The 22,756-nt window shown below is 37.4% G+C and overlaps 1 protein-coding gene across 1 annotated transcript in view; it reads left to right on the plus strand.

Annotated features, from left to right (window-relative positions):
* Window positions 1-22,756, plus strand: part of LOC115419626 (guanine nucleotide-binding protein G(s) subunit alpha-like) — a 47,213-nt gene that overhangs the window by 15,443 nt on the left and 9,014 nt on the right. Inside the window, exon 5 of the mRNA XM_030134512.1 lies at window positions 2,170-2,267. Coding sequence (XP_029990372.1) covers window positions 2,170-2,267 — 98 coding nt within the window. The remainder of the gene's footprint in view (window positions 1-2,169; window positions 2,268-22,756) is intronic.

The following is a 22,756-nucleotide window of genomic DNA, read 5'->3' on the forward strand; positions in this document are numbered from 1 at the left end:
TAACCTATTATCTCAGAAAAGGTTAAGCTAGAGCTGGGCAAGAGCTTTTGCTTCTTGAAAATTATGAAAAATACCTAAATTGCAAAATCAACAATAGCCCCTTTTCCACTGCAGGAACTTTTCCAGGACCTTTGAAAAACCTCGGTGTATTTTCTGGAAAAATTATCCAGCTAAAAACTTTTCCTCGAATCCAAACTTTTCCTGAAGAAGCTCCCTGATAAGGGGTAGGAATTTTTAGATTCCCCAGAAATTCTTGGGGGCGGGGCTGTGTGCTGAAGAATGCTGATTGGTGGAACACACTTGTAGCGTTCCACACTTGTGTACACCCTCTATAGCCAGTGTGTGACTGCAAACTACAAGCATCACTTTGTTTGTGTTTTGATCATTTGGAAAGTGAAGTAAAAGAAGAGAAGCTAGACAAAGGACAAGGTCCATTTGTCGAATACAAACTTCTAAATCTTCGCGGTTCAAGCCACTCTGACCGGATTCGGCTCGCTCCAACAAATGCAATGCAATCATCTCTGTCCATCTGAAAAGGCTAAAGACTGTTTTCAGCCGATACGCTCACAAGAGCCTGGACCTTATTGAATGTGTTTGCTGAATACTTTCCAAGACATTCAATGGAACTTCAAATCTGTGACACAAACCACTAACCTTTATTTGAATAAATTTTATGGAACTTTGAGGTATGGTGGACACACAAATCATGCAAATTACCAGGGATTCTTTTACCCAGGTAAATAAGTTCCTAGTATAAAAGTTCTTACGAATCTAGTGGAAAAGGGGCCAATAGTGCTTCCTCTGGAAACTTAAATTTTCAACAAAAGTTTGAAATGCAAGCCCTTTGTTGCTGTATATGCATTGTGAACAGTGTCTTTACATGGTTAACCTTAGAAAATAATGAACTTGAAGCAAATAACTAAGATTAGGTACAAAGATATCAGGGCTGCATAGGGAGTCAATAAAACATCAAGTGGTAAAAAACATAAAGTCACAGGAAAAGGCCTTCCAGCACCTAATGTTGTACATCATCGGCACTTTGCTCTGTCAGCACGGACTAGGGTTTGACAGTATTTATTGAGATTAGAATGATATTGCAGTAAAAATCATTATCACCACACTTTCTTTCTTTTTTTAGGGTTTATTGGATTGCTAGCCAAAACCCTTTGTTTTCAGCTTGCAATCATTTTGCATACTCTGAAACTGAGCACTAAATGAAAGGCTATGGCTGTGTTTTCATCTTGTTGCATCTTGTTTTTAAGTGTATTTTTGTCTTGTTGTGGCTTCTACATCAATTTTTAATATTTTATCTTTTACAAATAATATAAGGCCACATCTTCAACTTGACTCAGGATAAAATGATTCTACATTCATCATGATTGATATTGAAGGACATGAAAGTTTTTGCTCGTAGGGATATGAAAGAAGTCTTAAATTCATCCATAGTCAACTTCATAAATGTTTTAACATGGGTTACATTGAACTGTAATGAGTATTAAAGCTTTTCTTATATGGGTATGTATTATTAGTGGATTATTTTGAATATAAATTGATTTGCAAATAAGTATTTTGATTTTTAATATTGATTAATGTAATAACATGCTCTTTCAGCAGAGAAAATGTCAAATACAGTGAATCATCCCTTCATATGAGAATATTTTGTAGAACTTAGAGTCCAGTTACAGATTTAGTCATTAAAAAGTTCATAAAGGCTTATTTGTGCTTGACTGAATTGTATGTGACCAAGTGAAGATCAGAGTGAGGAGATAGGCCTGGTGTAGCGACAGCAAAGCCTTGTGTCAGTACAAAGCTCTCCGTTTCTTCATGAACTCGGTGAACTGTTGTGCTTCCTGCCTCTGTCAGAGCCCGCTCATCTGCTGCTCCTCTCCAAATTGGCCTCAAACTCCAAACTAAGCAAGGGAGTATCGCCCCCTCTCACCATCTGTCCTTAAAGGGTTTCACCCATCAAGACCGAGAGATGCTCTGTTGTTGGTTTTTTCAGACATTACCATCCGTTAATAAGTGAAGTAGTCCTGTGGTTGTATGCAGGTTTTTGGTTTTTTTTCTTTGCCTGTTAAGATGCTTGACATTCATTTCCAAGAAATTCAGACACACTTCAATTTGTGATATCATATCTATGTTGGTAATCTTTTCTTGTTCTCTTTCCAGGAATATTATGACCATGCAAAGAGCCTCTGGCAGGACGAGGGTGTACGGGCCTGCTGGGAAAGGTCCAATGAATATCAACTCATTGACTGTGCACAATAGTGAGTTTCTTCTCTCCTCTTTGTCTTTTTTGCCCTTCACCTACTCTTGCATATTACATATTGCATTTATATATTTTAAAGTCGCTTACAAGAGCAGGACATGCTTGTTTTTTGTTTTTTTTTTTATTTTCCCAGTGCAACTCTTTTGTTCACATGTATTCACAGCAGACTCTGGAGCCTGTGTATTGTGAGCTGTATGGGTGTTTTGATATGTGGTTTGTGGGTCAGGTCAAGGAAACACGCACATCTATGAGAAAAATCAAAGTTTCTCTTATCCTGTTCTGTATGCACTCATTTGTCAGCTTATTACTGTGATGTATAAGAAATACTTTTATTAAAAATATTTGACTTGTTTTCTAGACACATTGGTCCTTAAAACATAATAGGATCAACAACTGAAACTGTGTCACTATGCCCATTGAAACCGTGTTACTTTGAATCTGTGTCAATAAGTCCAAAAGTTTCCGGTATATTTTCCTACATTTTGACGTAAGTGCAGCTTAATATGTTATTTAACGCATCATAGGCAAATTTAAGTGAATTTCCTGTGGAAACCACATGTTGAGCACTTTTGCGCAAACCTTGTCAAAATCAGTGACATTTTGATGAAACCTTGTTACCGAGCACATTTTAAAATATTTTTGGTTAAAAATTTCATTTTATGCAATCATCATCCTTACTACGTTTAAGTACTTACAAATACCTACTGAAATATGTAACACACATTGGTAATGGTTATGTGTTTACAGTTAGAGCCCATTGAACATAAAACATGTAACCGTGTCACCGCTTGACCTGACCCTTGTGTGAATGTGAGCTGACAATGAACGCTGGATTTCCTTTGGCTTGTGCACACTCGTTAGACATTAAGTGAGAATCAGCTGCTTGACTAGGTCTAAGAGTGGAAGAGTAAGTAGTAGAATGTCATTTTAGTTCTTCTTAATCTTATAGTATTACATCATCATTCTCAAAAAAGGATTGACATTAAAGTCTGTCTCTCACTGGATATAAGGCAGCATTTTTTATTTTATTTGTTCATCTTAAACTTCTTATTGATGCTTTCTAGATGTTTATATATCATTTGTTGATTATCACCAGAGTTAAGATGTAGCAGTCGTCATTTAGAGCTTGTCTCACCGTGTGTAGTTAGCTCTCTTATAGCTTTAAGAGATTTGAATTGTATGTTGAGAGTACATTCCACTCCTGCTGACTTTTGAAGTTCGGGATGCACAGATATATTGGCTGGAATCAGTATTAGCCAATATTTTATAATATCGACCAATGACACTAGCAGATACTGATCTCTGATGTTCAGATTTCTTTTGGGGTCTTAAAAAGTCTTAAAAGACTTGAATTTATAAATCTGTGTTCAATACCATACCATACCATACCATACCAACTTACCAATACATTGAAAAAGTCTTTAAAAGGTATTAGATTTGATATGGTGATCTTAAGTTATGCTGACATAAACTTGTTCGCTGTATTGTGTTTAAATATGTCTGGGAAATGTCCAAGCTGCATAGTAACGTTAATCTACTCAGTTCCACCTGTTCCAGCCTAACAATATATATTGAAATTACGAACCAATTATTGCTAACTTTGTAGCCCCCAGTGAGAAATGACTTGGAACAATGGGAATCAAGGCGTTGGAGTAAATAAATGCATTTTCCTAAATTCTAGAACTCACAAATTTTTGCCAGTATGGCCGTGTGAAATGGGCATTAAATTCTGTTCTAAGTAGTCTTAAAAAGGTCTTAAAAAGTCTCAAATTTAACTTGTAGAAACCTGTAGGAACCCTGAATATTATATCAAAGGTTTTCTCAAAAATTTGTACGTTTGAATCTGATTTAATTCAAAGACAATGTGATGAAGGGTGGAAAGACTTTAAAATATTAACTATTAATATATTTACTGTATATTACATAGATTTCTTCAAGGGGGGCTGGATATCAACAAACAAAATAAAGAAATAACATGAGTATTAGCATTGACAGTTAGACAAAATGTCATGTTAGTTATTGGCATTGGTATAAGAACTGTCTACATTGCAAACGCACAAATACTGAACATTAAACAAAAGTATTAAATTGTCTTTTAATTCAGACTTAAGGTTTTTTAGTCACATGAAGGTATTTTAGAGAAGTCTGTTAAACTGAGGTTTTGCTAGCCAGCCTGCTCAGCAATTTGAAACTTGTGTATGTAACCAAAATGCCAATTTAACTACAAAAGACATGAGTATGATGATTATTATTGTGGTTAATACTGGAGTCTTGACATTGTTATGAAGGCTTTAATTGTCTTACACTGCATCGTAGTTTGAAGGCAGTAGAGTGGCACATGCAGAGTTTGTAAGAGCACTCATTTTAGCTTAGTGTTGTGTGTTTACCTGTAAAGAGTATATATCCCCTGGTGGTATGTGTTTCCAATCATGAGTTTGGTCTTAAATTTAATCTGAAGTGGTCTTTAAAATGACTTAAATTTGACTTATTTATTCCTGTAGATACCCTCCATCCTTGCTTCTGTGTATTGAAATCATTTCTCTCTATTTTCCATAAAAGCACTTTAACCTCCTCAGTCTCTCCCTGCTCTCCCTCCTCTGTTCCAAGCTCCCTCTCTCCTTCTTTTCTGTTTTTTTTTTTTATCCATCTTTTGATCTGGATCAGGCCTGCCTCTGCTGTAAGGCATGCAGTGGTCACATGAATGTGAATTCATGAAGAATGGAGGCTTGACAACTCTTGCATGCATACATAAGCATGTGCGTTTATGTGGAGGTTGTGCTAACATGCACATATAAAGTAATAATTTATTTGAATACTTGTATTTATTTTATCAAATGGCACTGCAAGACAGAGGTTTTGTCTTTCATTTTCAAGTGCTAAGGTAGTTTAATTTTTATTTTTGGGAAACTGACTAGTTTTAGTTGAGTTTTCATTAAGTTTTAGTTTGTTTTATTTTAAGTACAAAGCGGAAAGTGTTGATTTATAGAAACTGAAAAGAGTAGGATGAAGGAATGCAAGACAAAGCCAACTATGATTTCCAAAACTTTATTTACTTAAGGTCCCATATTGAACCAATTTGACATGTAGTGATACACTCCTGATCAAAATTTTAAGACCAGCAGAAAAATTGCAAAATACAAAAAGCATTTTGCATTTTGAAAATCTACTTAGAACCTTTTCAAGATCCAACAGTGCAAAATGTAGATTCATGCAATTTTTCAACAGGTCTTAAAATTTTGATCAGGTGTGTATTTAATTTTTCCTTCTGGTCAGTCACGGTTCATTGTATTTGTTATTTGTATTTCAGTTCAGAGCTGCAACGATTAATCACTTAATGAACTGATTCCAGATTCTAAAAATGTAGCCACTCACTTCTGTGAGTTTAAACTGCAACACTTTAGGTTGTGGCCCAAACAACACATTTGTTTCCTACCACTGTGTCGGTAAACAGTACTGCATTAACAAACCTTCTCCCCTCACATGTTATTTATCTGTATAAATGTCACTCCTCAGTTGGTCTATGTGTGAGCCTGGGAAATCCCACATATATATTTAGGACTGGCTATTGCGATTTTATCAGATCCTTTTCTTGTCCATTCCCTGTTTTGATTCAAAAATGGTTTTTAAAAATTGTAAAATGGTTAGGCAACAGAAAGTCTTCTTTTTTTTATTTGCAGACAAACATATATATTCATTTGTTGCATATGTTAGTAGTTAAGAACTGCTTCCTCAGCTGTATGTGTGTGTATTAGGTAAGGGTGCAACGGCACAGGTATCCCACGGTTCGGTCCGTACCGGTCCGTTCCGGTTTAGGTACGCGTTTTGTGCGTACAGAGAACAGTTTTTTTTCTCTCAAAATTATATTTTTATTTTGCTTGTCAGTAAAATCTGAATTTCACAGTAGGAACAAATTCTATCACTGTACTGAATAAAATAACACTTTCTGTACTGAAGGATATAACACTTTCTTATTCCTTGACTACTTGTGCACAGTTGTATAAAACAGGCATGTGCACACATAAGGCGTAAAGGGAGCTTTTTTTTAAATAAATAAATTCCTGTTCTGCATAGGGATGTAAAAGAAAACGGTGGTATAAATACGCCACGGTTGTTTACCGTACGCATTTCCATGTAATAGCATGTCTCTGTACTTAAAAATGAGTTACTGTGTAGACAATGTGTTTAATCACGGGTCGGGTCAGGTTGCAGGTCTAATGTACGCGGGTATGGACGGGAGCGGGTTTGGAATACTGGTGGACCTGTGCAGGAATCTATGTGTTGAGACAAAAGCTGCTTCTCTATCCGCTGTGTCTCACTGAGGGGTGGGGCTTCACATGCATGTCCAGAGAGAGTGAGAGAGCAGTATATAAAGCGCCAATTCAAAATATATTGCAAAACCAAAATCCCGCGGTCCATAAGGGCGGATTGTCCCGTGCAGGGCGGACCGAACAGTACACGGTTTTCCTGGGTACTGTTGCATCGCTCGTATTTGGTATATTGATCGCTGACAAAGTATATTTGGTTATGCCTTTTTTTACTTTTTTGAGCAACACAAAGTGCAATCAACTACTTTCTCTTCTGTCCCTTCCTGTTCTGTACAGCATACACTATCCCCGCGATGAACTGAAAAACACCCCGTCCACAGCCCAGTTCATCATCAGAACAAGCTAATAGATTTAAGACATAAGATTTAGCCTACTGCATGTAGCGCACTTTGCCTTATTGTTGTTTTGTTTCCTAAAGTAAGGGAACACTCCTCTTCTTTCATTACTTTGTCATAGTCACCATGCATACAAGCTCCTTTCTAAACTTATCATGAGTTCTGGTTCTGGTTCCAACTTTGTCTTGAGCTTTGGCTCCCAACCTTACTTTGACTGTTGGAGCTCTTTCTCAGATAGCTAAATTATTTTCTTCACTGCTAATTTTAGTTTTAACCTTAGTTTTGGATAACTATAATAATTCTTAAGCATTTGTGTAGATATTTGCCCCCTGCATTCATCTAGATGTGTGAGATAGTTGTATTAGTCACTGTGGGAATGATGTCCTTGTCATTTACTCTCCCTACATGCTCTTGTGGCTGACCACAGATGTCTGTTACTTACATGTGTGTGTTTGAGGAGGAGGTGGTGTGTCATTAGAAGCTCTTGAAGAAGTGAAGGTGCTTAAAATCTTGCGTTAAGTAATGTGATTGTGGACAGAGGTTGCTAAGCTTACGGAGAGACAGGGCGATTGAAATAGAGAAGTGGTCGAAGGGAAAGATAGGAATAGAAAAGCGGAGGGCTTCCCTGCATTGCGGGATCCTCTCCTCTCCTCTCCTCTCCTCTCCTCTCCTCTCCTCTCCTCTCCTCTCCTCTCCTCTCCTCTCCTCTCCTCTCCTCTCCTCTCCTCTCCTCTCCTCTCCTCTCCTCTCCTCTCCTCTCCTCTCCTCTCCTCCCCCTCCTCCCCTCCCCTTCCCCTCTCTCCCACACCCAGCAGCCCCAGTGTTATGGATCAGATGCTGAGCTGGGTGGCCAGACCGGAAGTGCTCCCCTCCCCCCTCTATGTGCTTATGTAAACGGAGAAGCAGAGAAAGAGAGAGGGGAGAGCTATTTTTAACTCAGGCAGGCTGCAGAAGGAACAAGAATGAGCGAGTGTGTTAGGAGAGAGACAACTTCAGCATTATTGATGAAGGTTGTTAGCATTAAATGAAAATGTCAAACCCTGGATACACCCCATTATATCATCCAATTCATCTGATAAAAATAAAAAAGGGAAGAAGAAGTTGACGGGACGGTGATGCTTTGTTGTCTCAGTGTGATGAGGAGGAAGTCACTGAAGCTTCCCTGACTGTGTTTTTGCTCTGTCATGCTCCCCTGATGTTTGTGTTAGCTTGTTTTTAACTTGTTTTCTTTTTCTTCAACACTTCCTGACACCTTACGGTCACACACTCCTCCTATGCAAGGATGCTGTTGTCCTCTATTACATGTTGGATGTCATGTTCAGCTTGTGTTGCGTAGGCTGCTTTCGACTGGAAGCAGTTCACATACAAGGTCCAAACGGCGTGACCGGGGAAAGGTTTGTTTTGTCTCAGAAGACGAGGCATGTTTGTCAGGTTTTCTGAGTTGTAAACTTCATCCTGAAATTCATGGGGCCTCTCCCCCACATCCCTTCTGAAGTTCATAAGGTTCATAAACTTTTCACTGATTAAATGCAGTGTTGCAGTAAATAAATATATACTGTAGAAACATACAGTTAACAGTTTAAGATTAGATTCAGTTTTTGGTCTGTGTCCACTCTGAAGTGAAATAAATGTCCTTTCTGATAAAGAAGTATTTCATTTGTTAGATTCTGGTATGATAAATGAATAGATGTTTTCAAAATATCTAATTTACAGAAATATAGTAGCCTAAAACTAACAGTTTTAGAATAAAGAAGGCATTATTCCCAAAATACTGTTCTGATCCAAATACAGATGTTTAAAATAACAGTTTAGTCAATAACCACTGCTTATTGAATTATTATTATTATTATTATTATTATTATTATAACCATAACCACTTCCAGACTTAACTCAGAGTTTATAGGGTTGACTTAAATTAACTGGTGTTTATTGTCCATATTTACTTATCATCAGAAGCACGCAGAGTTCAGCACACTGTGAGCTTCTAGTGATTAATTCAGAAACAGGGTAGCATACTGAACTAGACTTGGTACTATTGAAACAGAACTGATTGGAGTGCGCTGCTTGTTATCAGAATATCATCTTATTTACTGTTTGGCCAGTAACGATAGAAGAGGCCAGTGTCTTCTGATGCCACTATTTCACTGATGAATTGACACATTGCTTTATAAAAGGTCTGCTGCATACATTAACAAACAAAGGATCCCTGTGCTGCTGCTTGTCTTGGCCTTTCCTCATTAAATAATGCTTAAATAAATTAAAAAACCACAACAACTTTATGTCATTTTTCAGCAAGCACACAGAACTGTCAAGTAACCATCTTCATGCAATGTAAAGTCAGTAAAGAGGGATGAATTGTTGTCCCCCCTTGAAGTAGAGAGTACATCCCATAAGCAATATGTAAAATGTAATTTAACAGTGCACCAACCAACAAATAACCAAACATCCATTGGTTGAGGTACTTAAGGTACTTGAGGTACTTAAAGTGTACCTGTACTGGTCATGCTTACAACATTAATTGTGCTTTGTGTATTACTTATAAGCAAGAGAGGCGTAAATTCAGTAAACAAAATAAAGTAAATGCACTACACTAGACCTTTTTATTACTTGAATTATGGTAGGGGCCAGAACCTATGGGCAGCAGCCATTGTAAGTGACGTACCTGCGTTGATTCCGAGTGATTGAGTGTTGAGTAAACAAGCAGCAGTCAGTGAGCAAGACTGAGTGGAAAGCACGGGTTTTTGCCTGTTTTGTTCAACTGTAAGCTTTGCACTCCACCGTTGTCCTAGGGACGCGACCCAGCACTGGTTGATAATGTGTCATCTTAGACTGGTGTCCACTCAACGTGGTCAGTGACCAGTCCATCACAGCCTAGGTAATCGGACAACACAATGAGTCTGTGTCACTACCAGTGCTGGAACAGTCTGTGAAGGAGGCATGATGTCGCTGACTATACCTGACTGACAGAGCAGTGACTTAGTACTCACATGTACTTGACAAAGGGGTATGATTTAAGTTACCTGACAGAGCAGCTAGTATTATATGGAATCTTTTGAAATAGCTAGCAATGAAAATTCACTACAGGTTCTCTTTAACACCCAGCAGTGCATATGTGTCCTCTGTAGGGAACAAGAGTTTCACAGCTTTACTTAAAAAAAGGCTGTCCACTGCCTAGGACATTATATAAAAATAGTTGAAAATGTTTCTGAATAAACTATTGCATTATGCTGTTTCCAATCAAGACAATTATTTAATGTAAAAAAGCCAAAACTTGTACTTTTCTGCCATCAATATATTGGCAGTGGCTGATTGTTACTGCACAAAAAGTTTCTTGACTAACTGAAGCTCAGCCATGGCATAAGTTATGTATGTTTCATTCAGTTGTTAAATACATGTTGATACTAACTGTTTAGCTACAGTACAATTATTGTTTCAACCACCAGTACCAATCAAGAGTTTGATGAGCAGTGCATCCTCAATGTAAACAGTGAACCTCTGTAGAATGAGGCAGACGTTGTCCAACCCACGACTTACTCTCCTTTGCTTTCATAGTTCACCCAGAACCTCAAATTTTCCTACAGAGCTGATTTAACAGATGCAGGCAGATCTTTCAGCTCCTGTATGTTATTTGCACTTGCCATCTTGTGACTGATCATAGTGTGATCAATTCTAGTTGAGCCTAGCATGGCAGGTTCCTATCTTGCTAACATTAGCTTCCAGTGTCTGGGAGACCGCACTTACAGTGCTTATCATAAGTATTCATCCCCTTGGATGTTTTACCCTTTTATTGCTTTCATAAATCAATCATGGTGAGTAACATTTGGCCTTTTTCCACACAAAATGTTTTTGGAAAAAACTCTTAAATGTCAAAGTGAAAGCAGACTTCTACAAAGTAATATCAGTGAAAGAAAAATATATAAAGAAAAATTATTGTTTGCATAATTATTCATCCCCTTTTAAATTTAATGGTCTAATTCAATAGAGGTCCATCCAATTGATGCCAATAGTCCCACAATTAGTGAAATGAGGATCACCTGAGTGGTGTAGGTGTGTCTCAAGTGACTGAGGTATAAAACACCTGTGTCTGGAGGGTCCAGAGACTGGTTGATCAGTATTCCTGGCTACCATTACACCATGAAGACAGAAGAACACTCCAAGCAACTCAGGGAAGGGGTTATTGAAAAGTACAAGTCAGGGGATAGATACAAAAACATTTCCAAGGCATTGAACGTCCCCTGGAGTTCAGTGAAATCAATCATCAGGAAATGGAAGGCATGTGGCACATGTGTGAATATGCCTAGATCAGGCTGTCCTCGTTACTGAGTGATCGTGCAAGTAGGAGACGAGTAAGAAAAGCCACCAAGACCCCTACGAATACTCTGAAGGAGTTGCAAGCTTCAGCTGCTGAGATGGGACAGACTGCATATAGCAACTGCTGCCCTGGTTCTTCACTGGTCAAAGCTTTATGGGAGAGTGGCAATGTGAAAGCCACTGCTGGAGAAAATTCATATTAGATCTTGACTACAGTTTGCCAAAAGGCATGTGGAAGACTCCATGGTCAAGTGGAAGAAGGTTCTTTGGTCTGATGAGATCAAAATTGAGCTTTGTGGCCATCAGACAAGACGTTATGTTTGGTGGAAACCAAACACTGCACATCACCAAAAACACACCATCCCCACTGTGAAGCATGGTGGTGGCAGCAACATGCTATGGAGATGTTTCTCAGCAGCCAGCTCTGGAGGGTTTGTAAAGGTAGAGGGCAGAATGAATGCTGCAAAATACACCAAAATCCGGGGGGACAATCTTATTCAGTCTGCAAGGGAACTACGCCTTGGGAGAAGATTTATTTTCCAGCAAGACAATGATCTGAAGCATACTGCAAAAACTACACAGGAATGATTTAAAAAGAACCAGGTAAATGTTCTGGAGTGGCCGAGTTAAAGGGCAGACCTCAATCCTATAGAGAATTTGTGGCTGGACTTGAAAAGGGCTGTTCATCCCCGATACCTGCGCAACCTGACAGAGCTTGAGCAGTTTTGCAAGGAAGAATGGAATAAAATTGCAGTGTGCAGATGTGCAAGTGACTGAGACTTATCCACACAGACTCGGTGCTGTGATTGCAGCCAAAGGTGCATCGACTAAATACTGACTTGAAGGGGGCGAATAATTATGCAAACAATTATTTTTCTTATATATATTTTTGTTTCATTGACATTACTTTGTAGAAATCTGTTTTCACTTTCACATTAAATAGTTTTTTTCCAATACATTTTTGTGTGAAAAAGGCCAAATTTTATTGACCACGATTGATTTATGAAAGCCAATAAAAGGGTAAAACATCCAAGGGGGTGAATACTTATGACAGGCACTGTATTTAATTCTACATTATATTCAATAATCTTTGCAAATACGCTTTGACATATTCTTCAAACTGTAACAAACACCACAGCGGTTTGAGACAAAGATGTGCACCCTTTGTGTTGTCTCTCCATATATACCTAATGATACTCCACACTAGACATTTGTGGATGTATGTAGCATGAACAAAGAAAATAAATGCAAACACATGGCCTGAAGGAATTTATTGAAAACACAAGATATCATGATTATGTATTTGGAGACGATAAAGAAAGACTGTTCTCGTGAAATAGGTCTTTTTTTTTTTTTTTTACGTTTAATCTGTGTCATGTCTTTCAAAATGCTGTAAATGGTGAATGTATGCTTCATGACTATGAGGACATTTTGGGTCATCTCCTTTATAGACACAGTATTTACTGCCTTGTTGCCTGAATACAAAATACTATGATCTAGACATAAGAATAAGAAAAATGTTATTTGGCTAATCAAGCAAATAATTGAACTGTTTTAACTGAAAGTTCCATGCAGGAGGTCTGGTCGAAGTCTAGCAATAGATTAATTCACACATATATTTGTGGGGTTTTTTAATTGCATTTTTGTGCCTTTCAGATGTTTCCTTCAAACTTCCTTAACATTTTATGGAAACACAGCTCTACACTAAACTGTTAAAAATCAAATCCAGAGTTTTTGAGAATCAGCACAGTATCTCATCACAATACTCAAGTGTATCAGTATTTTCTCAGCCCTATATTCCACTGGTTCTAACATCATGTCATTAGTCACTAGTTTTAGTCTGGTCAGTTTTTTCTCCTTTACCAGATGTTAAGAGATAATCTCATCAAACTAAACAAATGATAGAAACAGGTTATGAATAGCTATCCTTGTAAGTTGTGTATATGTAGTTTGTTTAGTGTGTTGTCAGTGTGGATGAGTGTAGCGTTACTGCTGTCTTTATTATCTGTGAATCCTTTTTAAATCTTGTCCCAGTGATAATGCGCCGTCATGTGCCGGAGTCCCTCTGATTTACTTGTCGGGCATCCTCGCTGAACTCCCCCTCCCCTTTCCACTCCTCCTCCTCCTCCTCACTGTGTGATGTGTGCTGGTGTTTCTGCGGGGACAGAAAATGGCTGTGATTGAATGTCTGACTCATTGCATTGAGGGAGGGAGAAAGGGGGGAAAACAGTGGGATGGGAAAAGGAGAAGTGTTTTTTTTTTATTTTGGGTGAGGGGGGTTATATAGGGTCAGTTTGGTGTTTGTTCTGAGTGTCTTTCGTGTTGTTTCAGAAATGTGCAGGTGTGTGCAGGCAGCAGACGCTGCTCTGGCTGTGCTGATGTGCAGCATGACTCAGGTATATTTGAAAGTGTTTAAGCTAGCTCATTTCAAGATGTCTTTGGGAAACTTCTGCTGCTGCAATCTCCCTGTATTGTGACTGTGTGAATACTGTGTGTGTTCAGCGATTGTGCTGCTGCCAGTGTTCAGGCCTGTTCAGCCACTGTAAACAGCCAATGCTCCCATTTTCTTTTTCTTTCTTTCTTTCTTTCTTTCTTTCTTTCTTTCTTTCTTTCTTTCTTTCTTTCTTTCTTTCTTTCTTTCTTTCTTTCTTTCTTTCTTTCTTTCTTTCTTTCTTTCTTTCTTTCTTTCAGTTGTCATCTATCATTTAAAATTTATTTTAGAGTTAGAATTTTAGCTCTCTTGGAGATCTGTTTTAGTGATAAATTAATTATTCTAAGCTGATATCCTCCTCTATATATTTAATGTTGTATATGGTTTTCTTACTCTTTTCTTGTTTTTACCTACCTTTTTGCTTTCACAGTCTCAAAGTCTTAGCTTCTTCATTTGATTTTCACTCTGTCGTTGCTTTCTCTCTTCTTGTTTTCCTTATTTGTCCTTCTGTTTTTCTTATCTTTTCCCTCTTCTGTTGTTGTGATAATTCTACCCCTCTTTAATTTCTCCTTTCGTTCTCTGTTCCGTCTTTCTTTCTTGCTGTTCTTCCTCCTCTCTCTCTTTAACCCACTCCATTCTCTGCATTTCTTTCTCTGTGTGTCTTTGTTTCTCTATCCCTTCTCTTGCCATTCTCTCTCCCTCTGTCTCTGTCTTTTCTGTCGTTCCCTCTCTTTCTTCCTTTCTTTCCCTGTCTGTCTCTCCCTCTTTCTGGCCCCTCTCCAGTCGCACAAGATTTGGAGCCGATTGTCTATTTATAGCGCCTGTGGTTCTGTCACCATGACAACCAAGCTGGAGGCCAGGGCGCCAGGGAGCTATTTTTGGAGCAGCGCTGTAATGTCAGACACAGCCTTCTCTCTCTTTTCTTTCCTCGTCTTTCTCTCTCCCTCTCTCTCTGAATATGTGTGTGTATTTGATTAAGGATCGGCTGGTGAGGCTTTCGGTTTGGACGGCTCGCAGTGTGAAGCGTTAACGTACAAAAGAAGCAGTAAGCCCCTCGAATTGCTCTGCTCGGCGGACCATACACCATCTCTCCCCCCTTTAAGGAAGCGAGACCATTTTCTGACTCGACTCTGTGTTTCGGAGGCTTGTGAAGCTTCAGTTTTCTCTCACATGGAGACTGATTTTTTTACTTTTGAAATTAAAGACATTGAAAGGCAGTTTTTCCTCAGTTTTTCATAGGGTTTGACGATGGTGTAATTTAACTTGAATATTTCATGACTACAACACAACTTGATGCTTAAATCGGTTTGTTAAAGCTGCTGTTTTGTTTTATTTCTGAACTTTTTGTTGATTGTATATTTTCTTTTTGTTCTTTTTCTTGTTGTCACCAGTGTTTTAAAGGCTTCATAAATTAACGTTTTGTGTGTTCCTGCAGTTTATATCCATAGATGTTGTTAATACATTTTCATAATAGTTACATAAATAATAAACTCTTTAGTTATGTATCACATAGTGTCCGCATATGTTCTCTTTTTTCCTACCTGTTACTGTGTTTTATTTATGCAACATAAATGGTCTTTTTATACTGGAGCTGTTAAGCCACTTTTCACATTACTTTAACAGAAACATTTATTTGGGTATAATAACCTTGCTTTGTTGGAGCTTATTTCAGTGTTCTTTAAGGAGAGATGCCATATATAAAGTAAATTAACTTACTGAGCTTTTGAAATCTGTTAGATATAGATGACTTTTGGTACATGTTGAACTTTTTGAGCACTATCGGTGGGCTTGGGTGTGTGAGTCACAACACCGATCAGCTCGAGTTACGTAAAGCAAAGCTATTCAGATGTTGTGTCTCTCTGTGTTTGTGTGTATGTTACACTAAATTAAGCTATAAGCCCTGATAGTTATTTGCAAGTTAAAAAGTAAATTCTGCCTTTGCTATTTGACTTCAGTTCTTGTTTTATCATAAATGCTGTGCATTTGAAATAAAACGAGATGATACAAACTATGGCAAACTTTGTGAATGTGCAGATATAGTTTGTAATTTATGACATTATTTTTAGATAAGTTTTAGCCAACTGAGGGTTTGTTGTTATAATGTTTCTGATTTGTATTTGACTGAAGCTAATTCTTCAGCACATTCTTCAGTTCATCTGTAAGTGTGCCGCTCAGACGATCCAACACTGCCGTGCAGCTCAGAGTGGTTTAATACTGTGTGGAGCTGAAGATGTCAACTAGCCCATAATCTGTGTAATCCTTTGTCCTAATGCTGCCACTTTAACAAGATGAATGCATTATAGCCCTGTTATCAGCTTTGTTTGGCCAGAATGATGCTGTTGACGCTGAGGCCTTCCAGTATGTGCAGATCTCACGTAGATTATGTAGTGAAGGGTGTTTTTTTTTTTTTTTTTTTAAAATCAGAACCAGAACGTCCAGTGTTTCGGTCCTTTAGTTTTTAAAGTACAGCGTGGAGGCACGTTGCTGCTTTTGACTGTGTTGGAAAATAACTTTCAACACAGAAAGGAGATAAAAATGATTTTGTTGCTTTCTTGTTAATTTCTTTTTAGAGATATATTTTCAAGGTATGTAAAACCACATTAATTTTTGGTCCTTTATTACTAAAATGTAACAGATTTTCACTTCACTATCAAATATTGCATTTTGTAATTATAAACAGCCAAGTATAAGATGCACTGATTTCCCGCTTATTTTGTAACAATTTCACATAGTAGTGGCTATAATTGCCCTTTTAGCAGCTTTAGCAGCTGCATTTTGAATGACAGCTTCTTGATGGTCATCTTTGGGGAGTTTTGTCTAAAGCCAACTAAAGTACTGAATTCTTCTAGAAATAAGTTTTTCCAGATCAGCTTTGGCATGAATTAATTAGACAAAAAATTTGTCTTGTGTTGCACTAATGTGACTATCTAGAGTAGAGTCAACTAAAACAATATAATTAGATTTTTGAGAAAGTTTAATTTAATTTCATTGTCAAAAATTTAACATATACAGAGGCGTCCATTTTTGTTAGATAGGATGTAATACACTAAATTATTACATTTTCTGCACGAAACAATTTCCCAAATTCCAGCTCAATTTGTCATTATTACTAAATGTATCATATTGCTATAAAATGTGGGTCTAATTATATAATGAAGTGAAATGTAATATGTGTTGTTGAACAACTGTATTACAAAATGCAGCCTTTTTTCATAATACATAGTATAATAATGAGTAATGTTTAGCCAAAGCAAATTTTCATATATGGATGTATTTGTTTATTCTAAGTTAAATAGATTATTTCTGACACATCTTAAATAGATTAAAAATTAAATATAATTAAAATAAATGTGTGGAAAATTTGGATTCTCCATGTAAAATGTCTCCAACAGTTGTTTAAGTTACACTGACTAAATCAAATTCAAATGTTTAAAAAGCATTTTATCTAGTCATATAAATACTGTGATATTTTCAGTGCTCAGACTTAGTGTCCTGTGTGTTTCCAGAGTTTAGGTCAGTCTGTCTGTTCCCCAGAATAACAGGTTATACATAACACCGCGGACCTCTGTTACTGGGGCAGCCACTATTATTTTGTTCAACTTACTAGCCATGGTTATTATTGGAACTTCTCCTATTAATAGAGAGAACTGCTAAAAATTGTGCAGTGTGTTTGTCCTGGGCGTGTCAACGCCTCAGACCAGAGCAGTACTGTAGATAAACATGAGTTTGGCCTGGGCAGATGTCGGTGGCAGCCATGTTAACTCTGTCATCATGAAAGTTAGAGCTTCTGCTGTAGACTCTGTGACATCCATAGGGCTGTCATGAGAGTGAACTTTAGTAGATGGCTAATCGTTATACAAGTGACTGGATTAATGATTTAACTGTTTTTTTTTAAGTTCATTTTTATCTCACTAGGATAGTATCAGTCTGCCCAGAGTTTATATAAATGCATATAATACTCCTAAAGAAGAAGAGACATTTACTAGCACTGAATACAGGAACATATCAATAAAAATTACATTTCTGTTTGCTCTTTAGGATTTATGAACAAATCTTGAACAGGTTAAATGACATAAATAATGCCTGAAATACACTGGAATCTTGTTTTGTTCTGGATGTATGAGGAAATGCAGCTTCTACCTGTACTCAGCAAGTTAAGGACATTTCAGGGAGTTGAATAAAATAATGTAATGTAGTGAAATACAATAATGGCACATAAAAATAAGGAGATTCATGTTTTTAATCTTCTTCTTAACAAGTCAGGTACCCAGGAGAATGCTAGATATCATCAGCTAGCTAACTAAGTGTAGCCAATGCTAACAAAGGAGCTAACAATAGATAATATGAGTTAACTAACTAAATGTAGCTAAGGTTGACAAAGTAGCTAATAGTGGATAATATTAGGTAGCTGAGCTAAACTGCTGAGCTAACTGCAGCTTTCCCATTCTGTCAAATACTGAGACAGAAGTACAAAAAGTTGAAGTTAATTTTAAAACCTTAAAGACCAGTTGTTTTTTTTTTTTTTTTTTTTTTTTTTTCAAAAAACATTTGTGGTTGCAGCTCAAAAAGCCAACTGTTTAGATTATTTACTCATAAAGAAATGGTAGCTTACCTCGTATTTCATTAACACCAGGTAGACTTTGTGTAGAAAACAAAAAGGAAAATGTCTATGTATTTAAAAAGAATTAATTACAATTTTATATTTGACAGCTTCGTTAGTAAAACAAAAGTGAACACATTTAAATCTATAACACATTATTTAATTTAGAAATATATGTGACTTTGGGTTTCTGGTACGAATAGAAAGGAAGCTTCTCCTGTTGACAAGGTGTCAAGTAAATGGAGATGATTATAGCGATTATGTAAAATAATTATGATTATGTGTGATATATAATAATTGTGACAGGTTCAAGTTGTTCGTGCTTTTTTGGAATGTTATGAGAGGATGAAGTGAGATGTTTTCAGGGTCTGAGCGGTAACAGCTGAACAGTAGCTGATAGTATTTTAATTCACTCTAGTGTATTTCTTTATGGATATCTGTGACAGTGTGCGTTTTTGCTGTTTGTCCTGTTCTTGTTTTCTTCTTATTCCTGTCCTGTCTCAGTGTTTTTTCGTTGTAGCATCCACAGGCCCAGCCCCCTGTTCCTCTCAGCATGCTACCTGCAGCCCTCCTGTCACATTTCACCCCTTCCTGCCACATTCCTAGTTATCTCACAGGGGGTTAGATACCTTTGTCATGAGAGGCAGCTACTAGCGTTGTTGCTTTCTAGTTGCATAAATGGTGGGCAGACTGTTTGTCAAAACAGCCATGAGGATGAAAAAGTAATATAGTGATTAATGTGGACTATTTTGAGATATTGAAATTGTGCTTAGTTATCAAAGGAAATACACAGTTTTGTTGCAGTGTGTATTTTAATCCAGCTAAAATGTACAACTTTAAACTGGTATAAAAAAAATCTAAAAACTAAAAGTAACTGTAATTTTGTGTGTGTGTTTTTTCAGGCCTCTCTGTGTAGTGTCACTGAATCTAAATTATCCCACACACTGGAACTTTAAATAACAGCCTTTTGCAGGATCTGACCGCACCGGTTGACACTGAGATTGAGATTCGGTTAATTGTCCAGCTGGGAATCAGACTTTAAACAGGCAATAACTGTAAATCTACACTGATAAAACAAAGATATTTACACTCATAATCGGTGTTGTGGATTGAACTAGTTACATGTAATGACATTACATAATATGATAATACTAAATCATGTAAATCCAATCTGTTATAACTGCTTGAAAAAGTCTGTAATGAAATTCCAGTCACTAATTAGAATGTTGGTGACTTTAAAGCAGTATGGAGGGGGTGCGCTCCGTTACTACTTGTGAGACAGGACATTTCTACAAAATACTGTTCAGTCATTTGTCCTTTAACAGGCACCCCACATGTTAAGTATTTTTGTATTTTTGAATGTTCAATGTTTGTTTATGGGAAACACTGTAATTTACTGAGTGTTTTAGAACGCCTCACAGTATTCCTTGAGGTGCTGTGAACGTGACCTCACAGTAACACTGCAGCAGAGGCTCGGTGAAGGGACAGAGGAGCAGGTTCACTGGATTTTGCCAACTTTACTTAGAAAATAAAAACCTTTTTGCTATAAAGGAATCCGTGGACTCTTTTGCCACAAAGCTGCAACCGAAAACCAAAAGTGAAACAACATGCTTCGAACGTCCGACCTGGCCTCTGTGCCTCTGTTATACTCTGTTGTCATGTTTTTGGTTTTTTTGCAGCGCCGCTGCTGAATATATATAGAAAAAACCCAGCACATGCGTTCTGCTTGTGGCCACCCTGCTTACCCAGAGTTTGCATTCTTCACATAGGCTACATGTATTCATTCGGTACACCTCTGTATTGTATCGAAGGCCCCGAACCGAAACAGTTCGGTACAAACAAGTGCACTGGTACACCCCTACTCTTGAGGTTTCCACCGCTTGGCTAAAATTTAGGTTTTCAAGACCTTTTCGTTTAAAGCATTTATCAGAAAACAAATTAATAAATGTAATAAGTTATATTACTTCCTTACTATGTTTGTTTTTTTCAAAACTTATATTTAAGATACTTTTTAAAATACCATTTCCCATTTTAACAAATATAAAATTGCAATATGCACTACCACACAAATCCTTCAGTTTACATATTCACCTTATGTTTTTTTCTATGCAAAACATTTTTACAGCATAAAAAAATTAAGTTTTTTGCCACAATTTGAAGGTGTCTGTTAAACCTATCAATATAAACCATATCATATAAATAAATATATAAATGTTTAAAAGTCGTGTGTGTGTACTGCCTGCACTGACACTGATGAGATTGTGAAATTTGGTTGTATTTGGGTCTTGGTGCTAAAAGTGTGGACATTTTAGTACATACCCGTACTTATTAGGTTTGTAATGGGTAACTAGTATTTGATAAACCTCTTAACATGGCTTATAACCCTCTATGTGACTTCTGCATATTTCTACTGGTTGTCATACATGATTTGTGTTTTTTTTTCTTCATTTTTTTTAATTTATTGACCAGATGTCAGAGTGTAGGACTCCATTAAATAAGACTCTATTAATTAAACAGAGTTCTATCCTAATACGACCAGTCTGGTCTCGATGGTCCAATTTGATTTTAATCCACTATTTTTTTTTTTTTCCCAAAAATCCCTTAATACATGTTTTTGTTAATTTTGCCTATGGAAAGCTGATTCTTCTATATGTGCACACATTACACCTTAACTTAAATGAAATGTTAAATGGACAACATAGTTTCCACTGTTGTTTCAGGTTTGATACCAGATGTAACCGTTGCAGAAGTCCTGGCTCGGTACACGTTCCCTCCTCTACTGATGTGCTGGTTACTCACACTTAATAATGCAGTTATAATGGGAAAATCTGCAGTGCTTGTGGCCATTTGATGGAAGACATAATTGCAATAGTTGCCAATGGAACTTAAAGATAATCACCCAGTTCCTCCTCATGTAGCAGAACAGTTCATCCCACTCGTCTTTCCACTTTGAGAGCGGAACAGCTCCCCGTTTTTTTTTTTCTTAAATATTGTTCTATATAGCTTCTATCTTGTTGTATAAATTTTCTAAAGGTCCTGTCAGTAGGGACAGCTGGGATGTTTAACCCTGTTTAAAAGCACTGTCTTTGTCTTGTGTGTCCGCCTCGAGTCTTCACATTTGTTCCATGGTCACAGTGTTGGTGGAAGAAGTTTTCAGACTCTGAAAAGTACCAATACAAGAATACAAAAATACTTAATGACAAATGAAAATTGTGCAGGATAAATTCTACATAAATAGACGGAGTAGGAATATGTGGGAATAATTGTCAGTAAAATGTCATTGAAGCACTAATGTTAAAGTCCCTCTAACTGATATATTATTACATACAACATCATTAAATCATTAATAATGAAGCATCAGTATTAGAACAGATTATTACAGTTGGATCAGTTGGAGATGGCGCTAATGTGAACTACTGTATGTCTACTTTTATATATACCAACACCAGTAGTCATCATATGATTAGGAGGAGAGGAAAGAAGAAGAAAAAACTACTGATATCTAAATCTGCTTTCAGTCTTTGGACTTTGTTTCTCTAATCTTTGAATTTATTGCAATGAAAGCACGTGAGAAGTTTAGACGGAGAGATTATATTTAGTGGAGCTGTTAATAACTCGGACACATCTAGCATATGAGGAAGATTTGGAAGAAAATGGTGGAAACCATTAGTTTATTTCTTAACATGTTGTATTTTAAAAGATTGTTTTTCCTCAATTGTGCTAAAAGTAACTAAAGCTGTTCGACAAATGTAGTGGATTAAAGTCCAAGTATATTTGCGTCTGATAAGCAGTGGAGTAGAAGTATAAAGTAGCAGTAGGAAAGTTGGAATACAAGTGCTTCAGATTTGTTCTTGAGTATAAGTAGGCTTCTTAGTTATGTTCCACCACCGGTTCACATGTGACAAAAACCCACAAATATGAGGAGGGATGATTTTTCAGTTGCTTACACTCTGTGTTTTCTGAGACATTTGGTGCTGTTGTGTACTTTTGCAGTCTCTCTGTTGACATCTTCCAGAGTCCTGACTATTCTAGCAGGCACCTCCAGCAGAGTGACCCTGATACAGTCATCATGAAAACATCAGGGCAGCTCACACACACCTTGAAAAGCGCTGCAATGTAGGCCAGTTCATTGGAACAATTAACATGTGTTCAACCCTGTTCGACTGGGTAGGCGCTCTGCAAATCTGAATGCACCGTAAGCCTGCATACCCACCCACGCACACATACACACTGCCACTGCTCACAGATGTGCACATACACGCACGTACACACACACACACACACACACACACACACACACACACACACACACACACACACACACACACATACATCTCCCCCTTCGCAAGTGCTACTACAGCAGCTCCATTGACGAGGCTTCTCCTCGGGTCTGACAGAGCAAACGGCTGCTGGTGACTCAGACTGGCCGCCTCTGATCTCACTATGAATTGAAACACCCGCCCCCTGGTGGCTGTCCACAGGAAC

Source organism: Sphaeramia orbicularis, chromosome 5 (genome assembly GCF_902148855.1).
Source record: "Sphaeramia orbicularis chromosome 5, fSphaOr1.1, whole genome shotgun sequence".
NCBI classification, from domain to species: Eukaryota; Metazoa; Chordata; class Actinopteri; order Kurtiformes; family Apogonidae; genus Sphaeramia; species Sphaeramia orbicularis.